We start from the raw sequence: 16,058 nt of genomic DNA on the forward strand, positions 1-16,058 counted from the left end.
CAGAGCCACTGCAAAATAAATGTAGCACGGACAAAAAGAGATTTAAAACAAGGTTTCGCTTTACTGAAAATGTACTGAAACGTAAGAGACCTGGAATTATTAAAAGCAGCGAAATTATCAGATGTCAGAATGAATTAAAATAAAGTTAATTGCAGCAGCAGGCATGAATTATGCATAAAGGAAACACATTTGAGCTACGATGGGAAACCATATGACTTTAAAGTATCCATTTGATGGCCGCTGCTAATGGACAACCAGACTGCCGTTGTAAATAGTTGAATGATGGGTTTGTCAGGTAAGACGTGTTCTTTTCTCTCTGTAGGGGTTTCAAGGGAAGACCGGTCCCCCAGGGCCTGGGGGTGTTGTGGGACCTCAGGTAGGTTAGAACTCGCTCCAGAACATCATTGGTGAACAAGACTCAGATCCAGATGTTGGCCTGTAAACTAAGGAGACTGTTGTGATTGAGAAGCTCATATCCGGCCATAACAGCATATTAACTTTGTGACATAAGGCTCCCTTGTCACTCGTCTGTTATAGCTATGAAAAAGCTCTATATATTATGGTTCCGTACACTAATGGTTTCCATTTCCCACCTGACAGGCACAAGCATTTATTTCCAGGAGACTTTCAGGGAAAATTCTATTTTCTCTTTAGTATTAAAACAGCCTTAATACATATGCTGTAAAGCACCAAATCACTTTTTGAAATGCACTTCAATTCTAAACCCCAGGAGTGTTATCCTGGATGTGTTTGAGGGCAAATTCAAGTTTGGGTCAAAATCAGTTTCACCACAGTCCAGTAGTGCATGTTACCATAATGGCATTTCTGTCCAGTACCAGTTTCTGACTTGTATTGATTCAACAGGGTCCTACTGGAGAGACTGGACCAATCGGGGAGAGGGGTCACCCTGGACCACCAGGCCCACCTGGGGAACAAGGTCTCCCCGGAGCTGCAGGGAAAGAGGGGGGCAAGGTAGGGCTGCCTGCTCCAAGCACAGGGCCTTTTCATGGTCCCGTTGTCAGATGTAAGGTGTCCCTTAAGGAGAAGCTGAACATCAACTGCCATTGTCTGTAGCTAAGGCCGGAAGCTGATCAGAAAAAAATGTGAAAGCTCGCAAACAAACCGATGAGTTATGGCACACGGAATACTCAATTTCCCAACATTGATCGGCTTTGGAGAGAAATTTCAGAGAAATGGAAGTGATCCCTTTAAGGGTGTCCATATTAAATTTGGGTCTATTTCTTGTGCCACTTCTCCTGCCTGTCTGCACGCTTCCATTTCATCCCTCCTGGGCCTAAGGTGTTTTAATCAACTCTGGCACTAAAAAGCTAGGAAAATGCCACTCCTCGGTGCACATGGGTGGTGTGAATCCAGGAGCATGCGGATGACAAGCTGGCAAGAGACCCGATGTCATTTCTCGGTCTTCTTTGGGCTAGCCATCCTTAGACAGACATCCTGTTCTTTTCCCTTTGACAGTAGCAAGAACAAGGCGCTCGTCTCTGTGGGGATTGTTTAATGCTAGTAGACTAACTGTAGTTGAAATGTACATTTTCTGTGGTCTGCACTTTCCTAAATGGTTTGGTCTCATGCGGCGAGTCACTTCGTCGATTCACCGAGACACTGTATCGATCCACGATCCACATTCCATAATGAGCCAAATGTGAAATATATGACAAGAAGAGTACAAAGCTGTAACTTCAGCTTGAATTTTGCTACCGAAATGTAGCGACTAAGATGGCTGCCTTTTCCAAGATGGCCGACACTCATACCCTCCTCGTACCTTGTGGCCCTTTGCTGACCTGTACCTGAGTCCTGTTTTGTTTCGCTTCCTCAGGGTGATCCTGGACCACAGGGAGGCCCTGGGAAGGACGGTCCCGCTGGTCTGAGAGGATTTCCTGGAGAGCGTGGTCTCCCTGGAACGCCAGTAAGTCACATTTTCCCCGAACAAACTAAAAAAAAAAAACCAAGACATTGCTGCTTGTTTCTTTCCCCATTTAATTTTATTTCCCTACAGGTGAGCTGAAGCGAACAGAAAGTCAAAATTACAACTTCGGTTCATGTTAAAAAGGACTTGATTAGTGTTTATGTGATGGGTGTATGCATGCATGAAAAACAATGACAAGTAATAATGTATTATTGCGTTTTTGGTTGTTTGGAAAATCATATTGGCAAAAAAACGAAACAAAGTTATTGTAATATTTAGATAAGCTGGAAAATGTTGCGTTCAGCATTACTCAACATGAACTCGATTCATGCTACAGCTGTTTGCACGTTCTGACAACGGCCTCTTTGTGTTGTACGTTGCGGCAGGAGCATGACCAGCTCTGGGTCACAATGGAGAACAAATGTTTGTGCTTGAGTAATAAATGCCAAGGTCAGAGTTGCTGTGCACAGTCCTGATTATTTTGTTGCGCTGTGATTTACCGCCACGCAAAGGCACAGAGCCTCATTACCCAGCACATCTTGTGGGGTAGGTCTTTGGGGGGGACAGTATCCTCTGTGCCCCTCAACTCACCCCCCCCCCCCCCAAGCGATCTCCGCATCCTTGTTAAAGACGAGGAGACAAAATATAGGCCTGTAAACACACAAAACCGAGCAGTAACTAGGCTCAAGTGCAGCCAGAAGGTTCCAGGTATAGACGGCACGCCCGGGCTGGGGGACTGCGGTTTATTGCAGATTCGTCAGCGCTGCAGAGATGCGACCGGCCTGCAAATGCGAATGCTGCCATGAGATAGCCGGCCTCGGGTTTAGGTGTACTGTGCGAGCGTGTTAAACTGGGACGAGGTTTGAGCGCGCCTGTTTATGGGAGATGCCACGCCACAAAACCATTATCTGGGATTTATTTTTGACGTGAGTGGGTGCATTGTGGGGGCAGCATTGTGGGGGCTGTAGCGTGGGGGCTGCAGCGTGGACTCTGGGCGCTGGCTGGTGTTCAGTGATGGGAGTATAGCTGAAGGGGAATTCAGGATCATGCTGATCATTTAAACATGTTTGTTCTTCTTTGTAGGGTCCAGGCGGCTTGAAAGGAGGGGAGGGGCCACCTGGTCCACCTGGCCCAGTCGTAAGTACTCCGTTACCTTGGTTACCAGAAGCTAATGTTAAAAAAAATAGTCGGCGGACACCAAGCATAGTCAAAACCACAAATTTTGTATGTGCTCCACCCTAAAAGAAGGCAGCACCTTATGCTGGAGTGTCAGGATTGGTCAAGGATGGCCTGATGGCGAATGTGGACGAGCGCATCGCTCCGGAGCGCAGTAATGAAAGGCAGCACTAGAGGGGGGCTTGATCCCCTGTAAGAGGCACCTTCGACGTTCAATCCTGGATAAATACACGTGACGAGATGTAATTACCGTCTTTGGACTCCTCACCCTCTGTAGATCCCAAGAGAGGTTTAAGGTGACAGTAATGTTATTCTAAGAGCACCAGGTCTGCTATAATAGCACCATCTACTGATTTCAGCATTTCCAGAAACCCAGATAAGTGTGGACACCCTATAATTGTGCTTTTTTTAAGCTTGTGGGAGTTTACTGTTCTGAATGCGGAAGGAAAAATTATTTCAGAGAGAGAACCAATCAGATTGTAGCAGTAGTGGGTCCAAGCAACTAGAGGAGGCGGGACCAAGATATCTGATTGGTTGGTCCCACCTCCTCTAGTTGCTTAGTCTTGTCACCTCTACAATCTGATTGGTTATATTTCTGAACCAATCATTTTTCCTGCTGCCTTCAGAACTTTTTTGTGTAACTAAAACTCCCACGAGCTATATTTAATACTGACAATTTGACTCTATATCGAGAAAGACCTTCTGGCACATAATACCTTTACGGTATTCCGCGAGACACCCAGATAAGCTGTGCAGATGAGATAACAAGCGAGAATGACCGACACCGCGTGAGCGCCCCCTTCTGTATGACGCGGCTCATCACGTATTTATCTATTCTGACTGGCTGTAAATTGCAGAGCCATGGATTGGCACTTATTCTCACAGTACTTGGGCACCTGGAGCAGATACTCGGGTGTTATTTATTTATTTGTTTGTGTCACATTGCCACCTGGGCTCTAGTAGTGGGGGGGGTGGGAGGTGCAAGGGCACATTTTGTTTAGTCACTCTGTGGCCCCCTGAGCTGTTGACCGCCATCACCCAAATTACATGTGCCAACAGCCAGTCGGGCAGCAGAAGCTGGAAACTAGGGGTGGCAAATGTGACTTTGACTCACTGAAAGGAGGCCCAGCACCCCCCCCCCCCCCCCCCCCCCCAAGGCATAGGAATGAATGCGTTTCTGACCGTGTGTGTATGTGTGTGTGTGTCTTTGAAAATGTAAGTATATTTGTGTTTGCATGGGTATGTCTCCACATACTTCATCTTCACATTCACGCTCATGACACAACCCCCCGCCCCCCCCCCCCCCCCCCGTGTCATTCCCCAACCACGGCGGACGTCCCGCTCGCGTTCAAGGTGTTTAACATGCTCTGACGCCTAGCCAGGAATGACAACGCAATCAGATGGGCGGTAATTTCCATGCATTAAAGATGAGATCGCCTGGAGATTCGTTAGTCGGCAGGTAGCCCTTAATGTCTGCTTAATCTCATTCCAGCCACTTGCGCCGTTGCATTTGCATATAGTCATTTACTAAACCGCCCGTGTAATTGTAGGCTTTAAAAAGGGGTCGCTGTGAACATTCAACTTTCACCGTCCAGCTCTTTTGAACTCAAGCTAAACTCAATAAATCCTGAAATCCAACCTGTATTTCACCTCCTTCGGTGTGAAATGTAAAGAGGTTTTCATCCTTTTTCATTTTTTATTATTTTATTTTTTTTTTTGACTGACCTAAAATACGTTATGCTCAGAGGAATTATAGACCAGAGGTAGTGAGGTAACACCTCACCGAAACAGTCCATTTTACATACAGGGAGTTGAAATATCTGGCAGATCGATGGACACACTCCACATCACTTAATTCTTATGAGTAAATGCTAGCATGCTACATAAACGCGTGGATGGTAATGGAATACTGTAAGAGTTTGTTTTACTCAACTAGGTAGTCTCTGGCTTCACAATGACACCATGCTGGAGCCAATGCGTTTGGGTAATAAACATTAAATTGATTTTAATAAAAGAAGCTTTCGATCAATATGTCCTCTTTGGGGTGTGTTTGTGCACCGGATTGTTCGAGCGAGATGGCCGTATTCATTTCGGTCAATGTGCCGTGTGGAAATGAATGTCGAGGGTCCTGCTGAGATCAAACAAAACCCTGTTTTTTTTTTTTGCTTTTTTTTTGGCCTAGCTATTTTTGGCATTTATCTAACAAGCGGGCAGTCTGTGGAATAGAGAATGAATCATCATCAGCTGTCACTTCGCTCCGTGGCCCAGACGTATAAATGACAGGGAGAAGGGTCAACGAGAACATGACGACCTCTCTCATGAATAATTTGTGTCCTTAATAAAAGAACCCCACGAAAGTCGAATCGGGCGTTTCCTTGCTTGAAGGAGACGACAGAAAGTGAAACGCCCAGCGCCGCCGTTGTTGTGTAGGCCGACTTGTTCCTAAGCTTTTGGGGTTTCGAGATTCAAAGCAATGGAAACTTGTCTTGGACGTGTCTCGTACGTAAGATGACGTCGGACAGCACAGCAGGCAATTAAAAAACAACCAATTAAACTTATTTTGATGCATTGAAGATGCTAATGGATGAGGGATTAAAGAACTTTTTATATATTCACTCAGACTTTTTTACATTTAGACATTTCTGTTGGGTTTTTAATGGCTACTCATCCTCTTCAAACCGAAGACATTTCAGGGTAGATCTGCAGGCTGGGTAATTATTCCCAGAATACAGTGATAATGGACCCCCCACCCCCGATGTTATTTTGGTCTGAGGTCTCTGTTTCCTTCACAGGGGTCCCCTGGGGAGAGGGGGGCAGCAGGATCTGCTGGACCCATTGGGCTCTCTGGGCGGACAGGCCCACAGGGACCCCCAGGCCCGGCCGGAGAGAAGGGGGGACCGGTGAGTACCAGCCTCCATGTTTCCCCTGGATTACCTCTGCCGGAGTCGTTGGCTCACGTATGCCATGCTGGTTGAAACCCATTTGGTGCCCTAGGCAAGCTGCACTACCATCCCACCTTCATCACCCAGTTTCACTTTGCCTCGGACGCATGCATGTCAAACTGTTGGTTTGTAAAGATGCTGCCATCTTGCCCTCGTCAGGATCTGCCCCTGCATGTATGGATGGCAGGTCCACACAGAACTTTACCATTTCGCCAGGGCTGGTGTTGAAGTAAGAATAGAAAATTAGTCCGCTGGGTAGCAGCAGATAACCTTGGGGACTTACGAATCTCTCCTGGGTGGGTCCAGTCCAGTAAGCTCCATGATAAATGCTGCACCTTCGGCACAACGTGAGAGAGCTGGCAGCATTTTATCAAGCCCAGGACGGGACAGGAGTTAGAGATCGTGGTTCAGCCCTGATCATCGTTCTGCATTGTTCTGGCCACAGGGTGAGAAAGGGCCGATGGGACCAGCAGGACGAGATGGCATCCAGGGCCCTGTTGGCCTCCCAGGGCCAGCCGGACCTCAAGGGCCTCCCGGAGAGGACGGTGACAAGGTGAGTCGTGCCTCCCACCTCGCCCCCTTCAGGACGTCAAGAGTAACTGTCACAACTACGAAAAAAGGAGCGAAACGGAGTTACAATCAGTCATTGTCTCGTTGGCTCTTTGAGACCATCTGCAAGAGAAGTACATGGTCGTCACTTTATCTGTCACCGTGCTTTTGTGTGACACGCGACGTCACCATCTGAAAAGGTGCTGAAATTATGTCGTCCTTCGGCCTTTATCTCAGCCACCGCTCAGCCTGGTAAACAACCGTCTGCCTCGACGGTGCCAGAGGACCGTCAGCGTGGCCTGGGGCTGCGGTGCTCCCTGCTGCGCGCGCTGTGAAGTGCACCATTACGCGTTTAGAATCTAGCACTTGGCATTTGAAACCCATGTCATGTCCTGTGCTGCATATTCCGAGCCGGTAATGGCATTAATCAATCGGAGCCTGGTAACCATTTAATGGCGAATATAGCCACAAGGTATTGGTATATCAAAAGTGTCTGACTGCAGCTAGCTGAATTTAAAACGGCCGGAAAAGAAGACTAGTGTTTCCCCAGTGACACATCTGTGTTGTAATTATTATTATTATTATTATTGATGTTTTGTTGTTGCTGCTGCTGCTGCTGTCGTTTTGTTATGATCTTACAGTTTCCCTCCGAAACATATGTTGCTTATAACTATGCCTATAATTATGTGAATTGCGCAGCTGGATTCCCTCCTAAAGGAGATTCCTGCGTGTTACAGCAGTAGATCCCCCCAGGATCCCAGTCTGCGGTCTGTAGGAGACCAGTTAGTTAATCACCATCTGATGGCCGATTTGTTCTCTTTTGCAGGGAGAAGTCGGTGAACCGGGTCAGAAGGGAAGCAAGGGAGACAAGGGAGAACAAGTGAGGCTATTTTCCTCAACGTTTCAACATTTATTTATAACCAAGCGACATACAGTTGAGGGGGCGGGGTCAGGCAGTCCCTGGAGCAGCTTGTGGTTAAGGGCCTTGGTCAGGCGCACAATGATGACATCACTCCACTGACCATGGGACTTAAACTGGTGACCTTTCATCAGTCACAGGCATAGAGTCAAACACCTGCCCCCTCCGCCCCCCCTACTTTCAGTGACTTACACATAGTCTCCCTGCACGGGATAGCTAAAATATGTATAGCAGTTCTGGGTGACAGCTAATTTTATACCGAGTTAAAGAGTCCATATGTTGTCATTAACATTTGCCATTAGACTGTTCATCAGCTACTGAAGGGTTAATGTTCGCATTGCTCATGGTAGATCTGTCTTCTGTTTTCTCCAGGGTCCCTCTGGTCCCAGTGGGCTTCAAGGTCCCATTGGCCAACCTGGACCTGCCGTAAGTGCTTGTGCTTCCCGCATACCTCCTGCCCAGATCAGCCATTCTCTGCTGGGTTTATCAAATAACTAACTAGCTTGGCTCCAATATGTACCATGTAGGGCAGACGCAAGCTTTACTGATAAATACCTAGACGTAATATATTATCCGACATTAGTCGCACAGCGAAACTGCATACTTTGAAGAACAAACTGGATTAGTGGATTTACCGATTCCTGGTACGGGCCAGCAAAGCAAAAATAAACGGATGTATTTTGAACCATTAAGATATTGCATGTTTTGAGCATTTTCAGGGAGATTAAACGAAAGAGTCATGAAAACATAGCGTAGCTTGATTATCAGACATCGGCATGAGGCCCTCTTTTATCTTTCCCGCCATTCGTGGCGATCCCGCGGCCCGCTCCCTCGTAGACGTCCACGTTCGTCTGAACTCAGAGCTCTATGCTGCTTTCACACAGTGAATCATGTACCAAGAAGAACGCTCTGACTGAGTAGAGATGGACTAATTAATCGGATTACCACAGGTCATCCAAAGGGCAATTATGTGCTTGGTTTTCGGTAAATGGCGCCGGAGACATTCCCAATCCCGACACACCAGCGGGCAAACACATCAGTACTCTGGGCTTTGTGGTGATTTTGATCTTTGGCTCCTCCCCCAGGGTTCAGATGGGGAGGCGGGGCCTCGTGGCCAGCAAGGCATGTTCGGCCAGAAGGGAGACGAAGGTGCTCGGGGCTTCCCCGGCCTGCCGGGTCCGATTGGACTGCAGGTGAGCTCGCCGTGACGGTCGGAAAAGGAAACATTTGCTCACAGGGACCGTTCAGCCACACAAGTATTCTGGGGATTGTACCAAATAAAATGCGCTACGGCCCACCGGAGGCCCTATTGCATTGCAGTGCCGTGGACATGCCCGACTTGCCCCTGATGGTAGATGCTTTCGACTTGGCCAACCGTCACAGTATCACCGGAGCACCTTCTGCTTGCAGGGGTGTCAGAGGGGGCATGGAGACCATTCCGGGGGTCCAGCATTTTATGGGTGCCAAAATCTACCATTGTCAACCCACACACACAGCAAAATCTATCCAGCCCCTCCCACCATCCCCACCTGCTTGGAAAAACCCTAGCAAGGGGGTCCAAAGTGATTTTTTTTGCCAGGGGGGTGCAGTATTTACAGCTATGGCCCGCTCACGTGCGGTATTTTCTGATTGACTGACTGTGCAGAGGGACCATACAGTGTCATGGCTTTTCTAAAAGGAAGAAAAGGCACTCAGTGCTACACCAGCAGTAGGCGTCACCCATTTAAGATGTCGGCTGAAAACTGGCCCTGGATTTCAAAGCTGATCGACTGTGATCGAGCAGAATGACGCTTTAACTGCGTACCAAGTCAGAATCTTGATAAGACTTTTGGAGTTTTGAGAAACCCAGGAAAATGCATAATTGTATATCTTTCATTAATTAGACACGTATTGAAGTTGAAACAGTTGTGTAAAAAAATTACTGGATCGCTAAGTTATTTGACTAAATTGACTTTTAATTGGGCACAATGAACTTTTATTCTGACTACAATAATTGCATTGGATGACCCCACCCCCCCACCCCCCAAGCTGGCAATCAGCCATAGGATACTTTGCGTTTCTTGTAATTACACTTCTAGTTAATTATCTTTTTTTTTTTTTATCAGGGTGAAGAAGAAGTTTTATTTGCGAGGGGGGGGCTGGAATTCGCTTTTAATGGCACTGTAATCATAGCCACTGGGGATCTGCCATTTGAGGGGGGGCTTTTAACGGTCCGGGGAGTGTAAATATCAGATGGTATTGAAAATATAAGCTATTCGCCTCTCGGCCGCAGCAGTGACTTTGCAGGAGAAGGAGGAACAGCGGTGATGAACGGAAATCTGTCCGGGGTAATAAATGTACATTACAAAACAGCAGGAGACAGACGGGGAGGGTCTGTCTCCCAGACCTCCTCTGTCTGAGCTGCGCGTGTGTGTCGTGTGTGTGTGTGTGCGTGCGTGCGCATTAAACATGAGAGACGGACAGTGCACACGGAGTGCCAGATATTTTTCTACATTTAATAAAGGCCTGGCAGTTATATATTTCCTACCATGTACCATATGGCCCAGCAGTCTATTCCTTTCAATTTGAGGAAATTCTTGACTGTGTCCCTAAGCCTTGGGTAACTCCATCAGCATTTCCTCCTTCCTGCTTTCACTTGTTTATTTTCCTTGTTTGTTACTGACATGTGCCATTTCACCCTCCGTGTTATTTTCGCTCGGTCTTTTGCCTCCCCCCATGTAAAATGAAAGTGGTTTCCTCATTTTGTGGCAGGAATGTGGGTTGAATGGGGTGAACTTGACTCATTAGACATCGTTCTCCGATACCCTGTTTTGTAAAAAAATACCAAAATGTATCTATTTTACGGCTGTGCTGGTTATTTACAGACTGTGGTCTGTCATTGACGAGATGGATTCAGAGGGATATTTTTGTGTTCTGAAAATGAAAGTTTGACTGTCGCTTCAGGCCTACAGTCAATATTCCCACTGCGTGTTCGGCAAATTGTGCACTAAAAAGCAATTAATACCAGGGAGGTCGTTAGATGAGTAGATTATGATTTCCAGATTAGTGACAGTTGTTTTAGCACAGATGGAGTAAAATGACCACGCAGAATCTGCAACACTGTCAGTCTCTCTTCGGATTTGCCTTAATTTTAATTTATCCAGAGATGTTTCCTTTCAGACTTTTTCCTCTCAATTTGTCTAATTTCGTCAAATTATACACAAACTCTTACTAATTATAAATCCTAGTGTGTGCTGATGCTTCATCCTCTTACATTTGTTTAATTCCCTGAAACTAGCAGTATGAGGTAATCATGGTTTTTTTCTTCCTTTGTTGCATGTTCGTACTCAAAATGATCATGCAAAATACGCCTGCTGTGAGCATCATTCATTCGTGACCCGCCGATTCTCCGCATGCACAGCAGTGACAGCTGTCTGGAAGACTGAGAACTGTGGGTCGTTAATGTTGCATCACCAAGTATGCAGGGGCTCCGTGACTGAGCAGGAAAGCCAGGAGTATTACGGATAGCTCATGTAGTTATGGAAATTAATCGCCAACATTTAACGCCTATTTTTTAGTATCGCAGTGCATGATCGAATCACGATGAAAGTAATTTTTGCATTAGTGTCCCCAGCCCAAGGCTTCGCCAAGCTGAGGGCATGGTTCCCATTAATCTCAGCGCCAGCCGTATCGTTCCCGACTTCCGAAGCCGGAACCACGCGCTTCCTCTTAGCTTTTCAGACACGTGCCCTTTCTCTTGCAGGGTCTTCCCGGTCCACCAGGAGAGAAAGGTGAAAACGGGGATGTCGGCCCAATGGTGAGATGATCTGCTTGTCAGATGTATTTTAGAGTCTCCTTCTTTTCCATCTATGCCTCTAGGAGTTGGAGAAACTGACAGTTCTTTTGACGGGTCTGTTAGGCCCTTGGTCGCTTCTCGGACTTTTGTTCGTAACTGTTTCGCCCTTCGGCATTCCCACCTTAGGGTCCCCCTGGCCCCCCAGGACCAAGAGGACCGCAAGGATCTAGCGGGGCGGACGTGAGTGTCGGCGTCACCTCCTGGATTCTTATTATGTTTGTCTTTTGTTATCGCTACTGTTATTGCTGCTGCTTTTGCTCCTCGAGGTCCTTGCGTTGCCCTTGTCACCACTGCCTTTCTCGCTTCCCTTTATTCATTTCCTGGCCTCTGATGACTGACTTTCTTTCTGCTGAATTCCAGGGTGCCCCAGGTCCACCCGGAGGCATAGGGCCCATGGGTGGTGTCGGAGAAAAGGTAAGCAATTATGGCTCCCTCCCCGCTCACACCCCCTTTCCCCCCAATCCAATCCCACCGGATAATCATACAGAATAAAGCAGCACAAATTATTAGTGTCCTGTCGTCAGGCTTGTGCAGGGGGGCAGCTCACTTGTATGCCAGTCAGGTCTTCGCTGTAGCTGGTATGAGGGCCAGGATTGCCTCTGCTCTCTTTGCCTGAGCCGGGCGCAGACATTATTAATGTCTGATTTTCAGCTACCCCGACCATGCGCTCTGCCATCGCTTTAAACACCACCCAGCCATCGGGGTTTAATGCCCCCCCTCATTTCAGTCAGCAGAAGCGATTTCGAAATGAAAAGTGTGTGGTCGGCGTCTATCCGATTATGCCCATAATTGGCTCGCCTTTGCGCATTTATCCATAATAATTACAGGTTAATTTTGTTATTACGAAATGGACTCGCATTCGCACGCAGCGTTCCATTCACGGAGCGATTTGTTTATTTGTGCCTCGGGTGATTGTGGAGGATGTGCTGGCCTCAGCCTGTGGGCCGAGATGTTGAATGTAGGTGTCTGATCTACCACAGGGGGAGAATGGTGAAGCTGGGAATCCTGGACCACAAGGAGAGCAAGGAACTGGGGTAAGCCTTCCAGTGATGCTCAGTGGAGTAGGGGGGTTGAGGGGGGAGGTAATGTATATATTACATTGTGGGGGCCGAATATCTCCACAGTGTGGGAAAAAAACTGTTGTTTTTCAGTTCTCACAAGAGGAGACTACATTTTATAAAAATCTGTGACTGCAATCAAAAAATAAAAAATGCCAAATCTTTTATATTGTTTGGTTACTTGTGGTTAAGGTTAGGGCTGGGTAGGGGTTAGGGTTTCGCCCATAGAAATGAATGGACGGTCCCCACAAAAATATGAACCCAAATGTGTGTGTGTCTTCAGGTTTATGTCGCATCTGCGTGTGTCTGTGAGTGAATAAAGCTTGTAAGCATCGCTTAATTCCGCAAACGGAGCCTCCGCGGTAAATCAGCACGTACCATCGCAGCAGGGCTCTTTATCAGTGGCTTGCCTGCTCCGTGTTATCAAACAGCCACGAGCTTTAGAAGCCTGTAGAAGATCAGGCTCAGGCACTAACGTTGCCAAAGATGGCTTTCGGTCTTCCATCGAGGAGGATGTTTACATCCACGAAGAACTTTTGAATTTGAAGACAAAAACAGCCACAGGGATATTAATCACAAGGTAACATTTGTGCCTTGTGCCTACGTGTAGGTTTCCCACATTAATCCTTGTGTTTTTTTTTTTATCTTCCTGACGGGACCTATGGAGTTGGCCTTCTTGGTGTGATGATCGATCAGGCCGTATTGACGCGCTGTCTCTGACATCTGTATCATTTAGTGCGCTGATGGCTGTACAGTGGGCAGGGTAATCAATTAAAATGTCATCACTCTCCCACTGACTGCACAATATTTTTTTAACGGGAGTGCTGAGAATGTAGTTAAGCGCGCATCCATTAATGTTAGTCTTGTTCGGGTAACCGAAGAAGAAATTTAAATACAGCATGATGATTGTATTTATTTCCAGGCGGGCTTTGGGATAGGATTCGGCATCTACTATGCCAGTGCTTACAGACACACACCTCATGGCTTGGCATCATGCTCAGTATGTAGGATCTACTACCAGGCCCCCACAAACAAATGGCGGAGGCACTACTCCAAACCAAAGCTGCCATTATCCCCACTCACATACTCACACCCCCCCCACACAAAATTCTACTTAATTCATCCTCAAAACAGAACTACAATTGTCCACTCCCACACACTCATGGGCTCCCCCTAGTGGCGGGGCCCCTGAAAATTAGCAAATGGGCCCGACACCTTCTCCACAATAAAGCTATCATTTTCCACGCTCACAGATTCATGCAACCCCCCCCCCCCCCCCCCCCCCAGTGCCCCTGACATACTCCTTTATTCTCCCCAGCCCTGTCTGCTTCACGCATCCTAGTCACAATGATCAACCAAAACGCCCCCCCCCTCCCCTGGTGAACCTCGGCTCACCACAACCACCTGCTGATGGCTGTTACTCTCCTGCAGGGCCCCAAAGGGGAGAGGGGAGAGAAGGGTGAGGCCGGACCCCCCGGTGCTGCTGGACCTGCTGGTCCCAAGGGACCCCCCGGAGACGACGGTCCTAAGGGGAACCCGGTAAGTCCCTAAAAAGACCCCCCCTCTATAATCGGGTGAAATGATGTCACACATTCCAAGACTATGAGAAGGAATGACATCAATGCGATGAGATTAAAGAGGATTTTCCGCCTGCATACTGATCACTGATTGTTCTCTTTGACTTTAGGGTCCAGTTGGATTTCCTGGAGACCCCGGGCCCCCTGGTGAGCCAGGTGTTGCTGTAAGTTAAAAAAAATTAAATAAAAAAGATCAACTTATTCACTGCCTTATGTCATAGTTATTATTTACATAATTTAGGAATCTGCTATTCAGCACCAAGCAATATACAAGTAAACTGATGTGTTCAAGTACATGATAGTTATTAGTAACTACCTCTCTGGATAATTAAATACTACTTTGCTTAAAAGCAACATTGATCATAATGTGTATGTAAGTTCTGGGCCTTTTAATCCGATGACTGTAAAATCATCACGGTATCGCGAGCGAAATATGACCACAATAAATCTATTTAGCTGTGCCAAGTGTTGCGCATATTGTCCTGGCGTAAAAAATCGTGAGTTTAGTTGACACCCCTCGTAGTTCACTAAGAAACAGGGCGGTGAAATCACCTGAGTGCTACGTTTCCACATGTGCAGGGTATCGACGGCTTGGGTGGCGAGAAGGGAGAAGATGGAGAAGCTGGTCAGCCTGTGAGTGTATTCCCGTTCTGCCTTAATCACTGAAGAAAAGCGTACCACTGCATCACCTTACAGCACAGTCTAATTACTCTCTCTTCATTTTGTATCAGACTTGACTGTTTTTATTGTCTATAGCTATAGAAATTTTGCTGACGATTCACATTTATCGAAATGCTCTTGAACTCTTAAAAATAGGAGCATGTTTTTGATATCACACGGCCTTAGCTACTTTCCGTCATTCAGCGTGTGGTTTCCATTTGAATTTACGGACAGTAATGCGAGCACCACTTACATGTGCGAGCGAAATTGTGCCATCATTCTTTCTGCAGCATTGATTTGTATACTTAATTCCCCTGCCTGACATTCCGGAACGTAGCCAGAGCCAGTGTAATTATAATTAAGTAGCTTAATAGCTCAGGGAAGTTTACGCTGGCATTTCTGGTTACTAAGTCCTAACACCAGTTCAGCGGTCATTGTTCGGCGCTCTGTGCCATTCATGTGCTTATTTGCACACGTTCGGATGCCCGCGGTGTCCGATTATCGGGATGCTCTGCACACGACGCCGTACAGATTTCCCTCTTCTGTGTTAACGTGCAGTTTTTCCTCGCATGGGGCGCATACCAAATGCAGCGTCGCAGCAGGTCTTGCTGTGTGCTCCTATTTGCCGCAAGAAATCGATGCCTTTATTTGCCGTAATTAGCCGCCTTATTAAGATAGACCGTGTTACACATATATTATGCGTTATTTGCTTTACAGCTACAGTACTGTACATGGACATAGTGTCAAAGATGGAGCATAATCAATATGGTAGCCAGGTTTAATAATGCCGTATTTTTTGCTATGAATTTGTCATTTGTAGCCTTTGTAATTTGCTAAACATGGCATTGGAGCCTTGTATTTCAAGTACAGAGGTGGCCCTGAGCAAATTTCAATTCAGCCCCTCTCACAGAGCAATATGCCGGCAAACTGCAATGCAGCTGCCACTAGCCTGGAGCTAAAGTTACCGTTTTCTGTGAAGAACATGATTTTCATATGCATTAAGGCAGTCCTGCCCTGTGCTGTTCTCTTTAAATATAGATCTGGCGTCCTATTGGCAGACCAGTTGTGTGACTCTATGCTGTGATCCAGCTTTCTTTGTTGTGCTGTAGGGTCCATCTGGTCCTTCCGGAGAAGCGGGGCCACCTGGACCTCCCGGAAAGAGGGTGAGTATCCCTGAGGGTCAATTCAGAACCCCTCACCAGTCACCATTGTTAGTTGTTAATTCTTGCTGGCAATCAAGCATTACACTGTTATGTCATTTGAAATGAACTTATTTATCAGACATGTTCAGCCAAAGCCATACACAATGCAGGAAGCAGGGTCAGACTAGAGCAGCTGGGAGTTGAGGGCCTTGTTCAAGGGCCTAATGGTGAAATCACTCTGCTGACTGTGGGATTTGAACCAACAACCTTCTGATA

The 16,058-nt window shown here is 46.9% G+C and overlaps 1 protein-coding gene across 1 annotated transcript in view; it reads left to right on the top strand.

The window, feature by feature from the left end:
* col11a1b (collagen, type XI, alpha 1b) overlaps positions 1 to 16,058 on the top strand; it is an 86,183-nt gene that overhangs the window by 57,872 nt on the left and 12,253 nt on the right. The window contains exons 38-54 of the mRNA XM_048989358.1: positions 323 to 376; positions 865 to 972; positions 1,835 to 1,924; positions 3,008 to 3,061; positions 5,893 to 6,000; positions 6,488 to 6,595; positions 7,418 to 7,471; positions 7,883 to 7,936; positions 8,596 to 8,703; positions 11,253 to 11,306; positions 11,472 to 11,525; positions 11,706 to 11,759; positions 12,326 to 12,379; positions 13,835 to 13,942; positions 14,091 to 14,144; positions 14,560 to 14,613; positions 15,750 to 15,803. Coding sequence (XP_048845315.1) covers positions 323 to 376; positions 865 to 972; positions 1,835 to 1,924; positions 3,008 to 3,061; positions 5,893 to 6,000; positions 6,488 to 6,595; positions 7,418 to 7,471; positions 7,883 to 7,936; positions 8,596 to 8,703; positions 11,253 to 11,306; positions 11,472 to 11,525; positions 11,706 to 11,759; positions 12,326 to 12,379; positions 13,835 to 13,942; positions 14,091 to 14,144; positions 14,560 to 14,613; positions 15,750 to 15,803 — 1,224 coding nt within the window. The remainder of the gene's footprint in view (positions 1 to 322; positions 377 to 864; positions 973 to 1,834; positions 1,925 to 3,007; positions 3,062 to 5,892; positions 6,001 to 6,487; positions 6,596 to 7,417; positions 7,472 to 7,882; positions 7,937 to 8,595; positions 8,704 to 11,252; positions 11,307 to 11,471; positions 11,526 to 11,705; positions 11,760 to 12,325; positions 12,380 to 13,834; positions 13,943 to 14,090; positions 14,145 to 14,559; positions 14,614 to 15,749; positions 15,804 to 16,058) is intronic.

The sequence above is a fragment of the Brienomyrus brachyistius genome, chromosome 21, assembly GCF_023856365.1.
Source record: "Brienomyrus brachyistius isolate T26 chromosome 21, BBRACH_0.4, whole genome shotgun sequence".
Classification (NCBI taxonomy): domain Eukaryota; kingdom Metazoa; phylum Chordata; class Actinopteri; order Osteoglossiformes; family Mormyridae; genus Brienomyrus; species Brienomyrus brachyistius.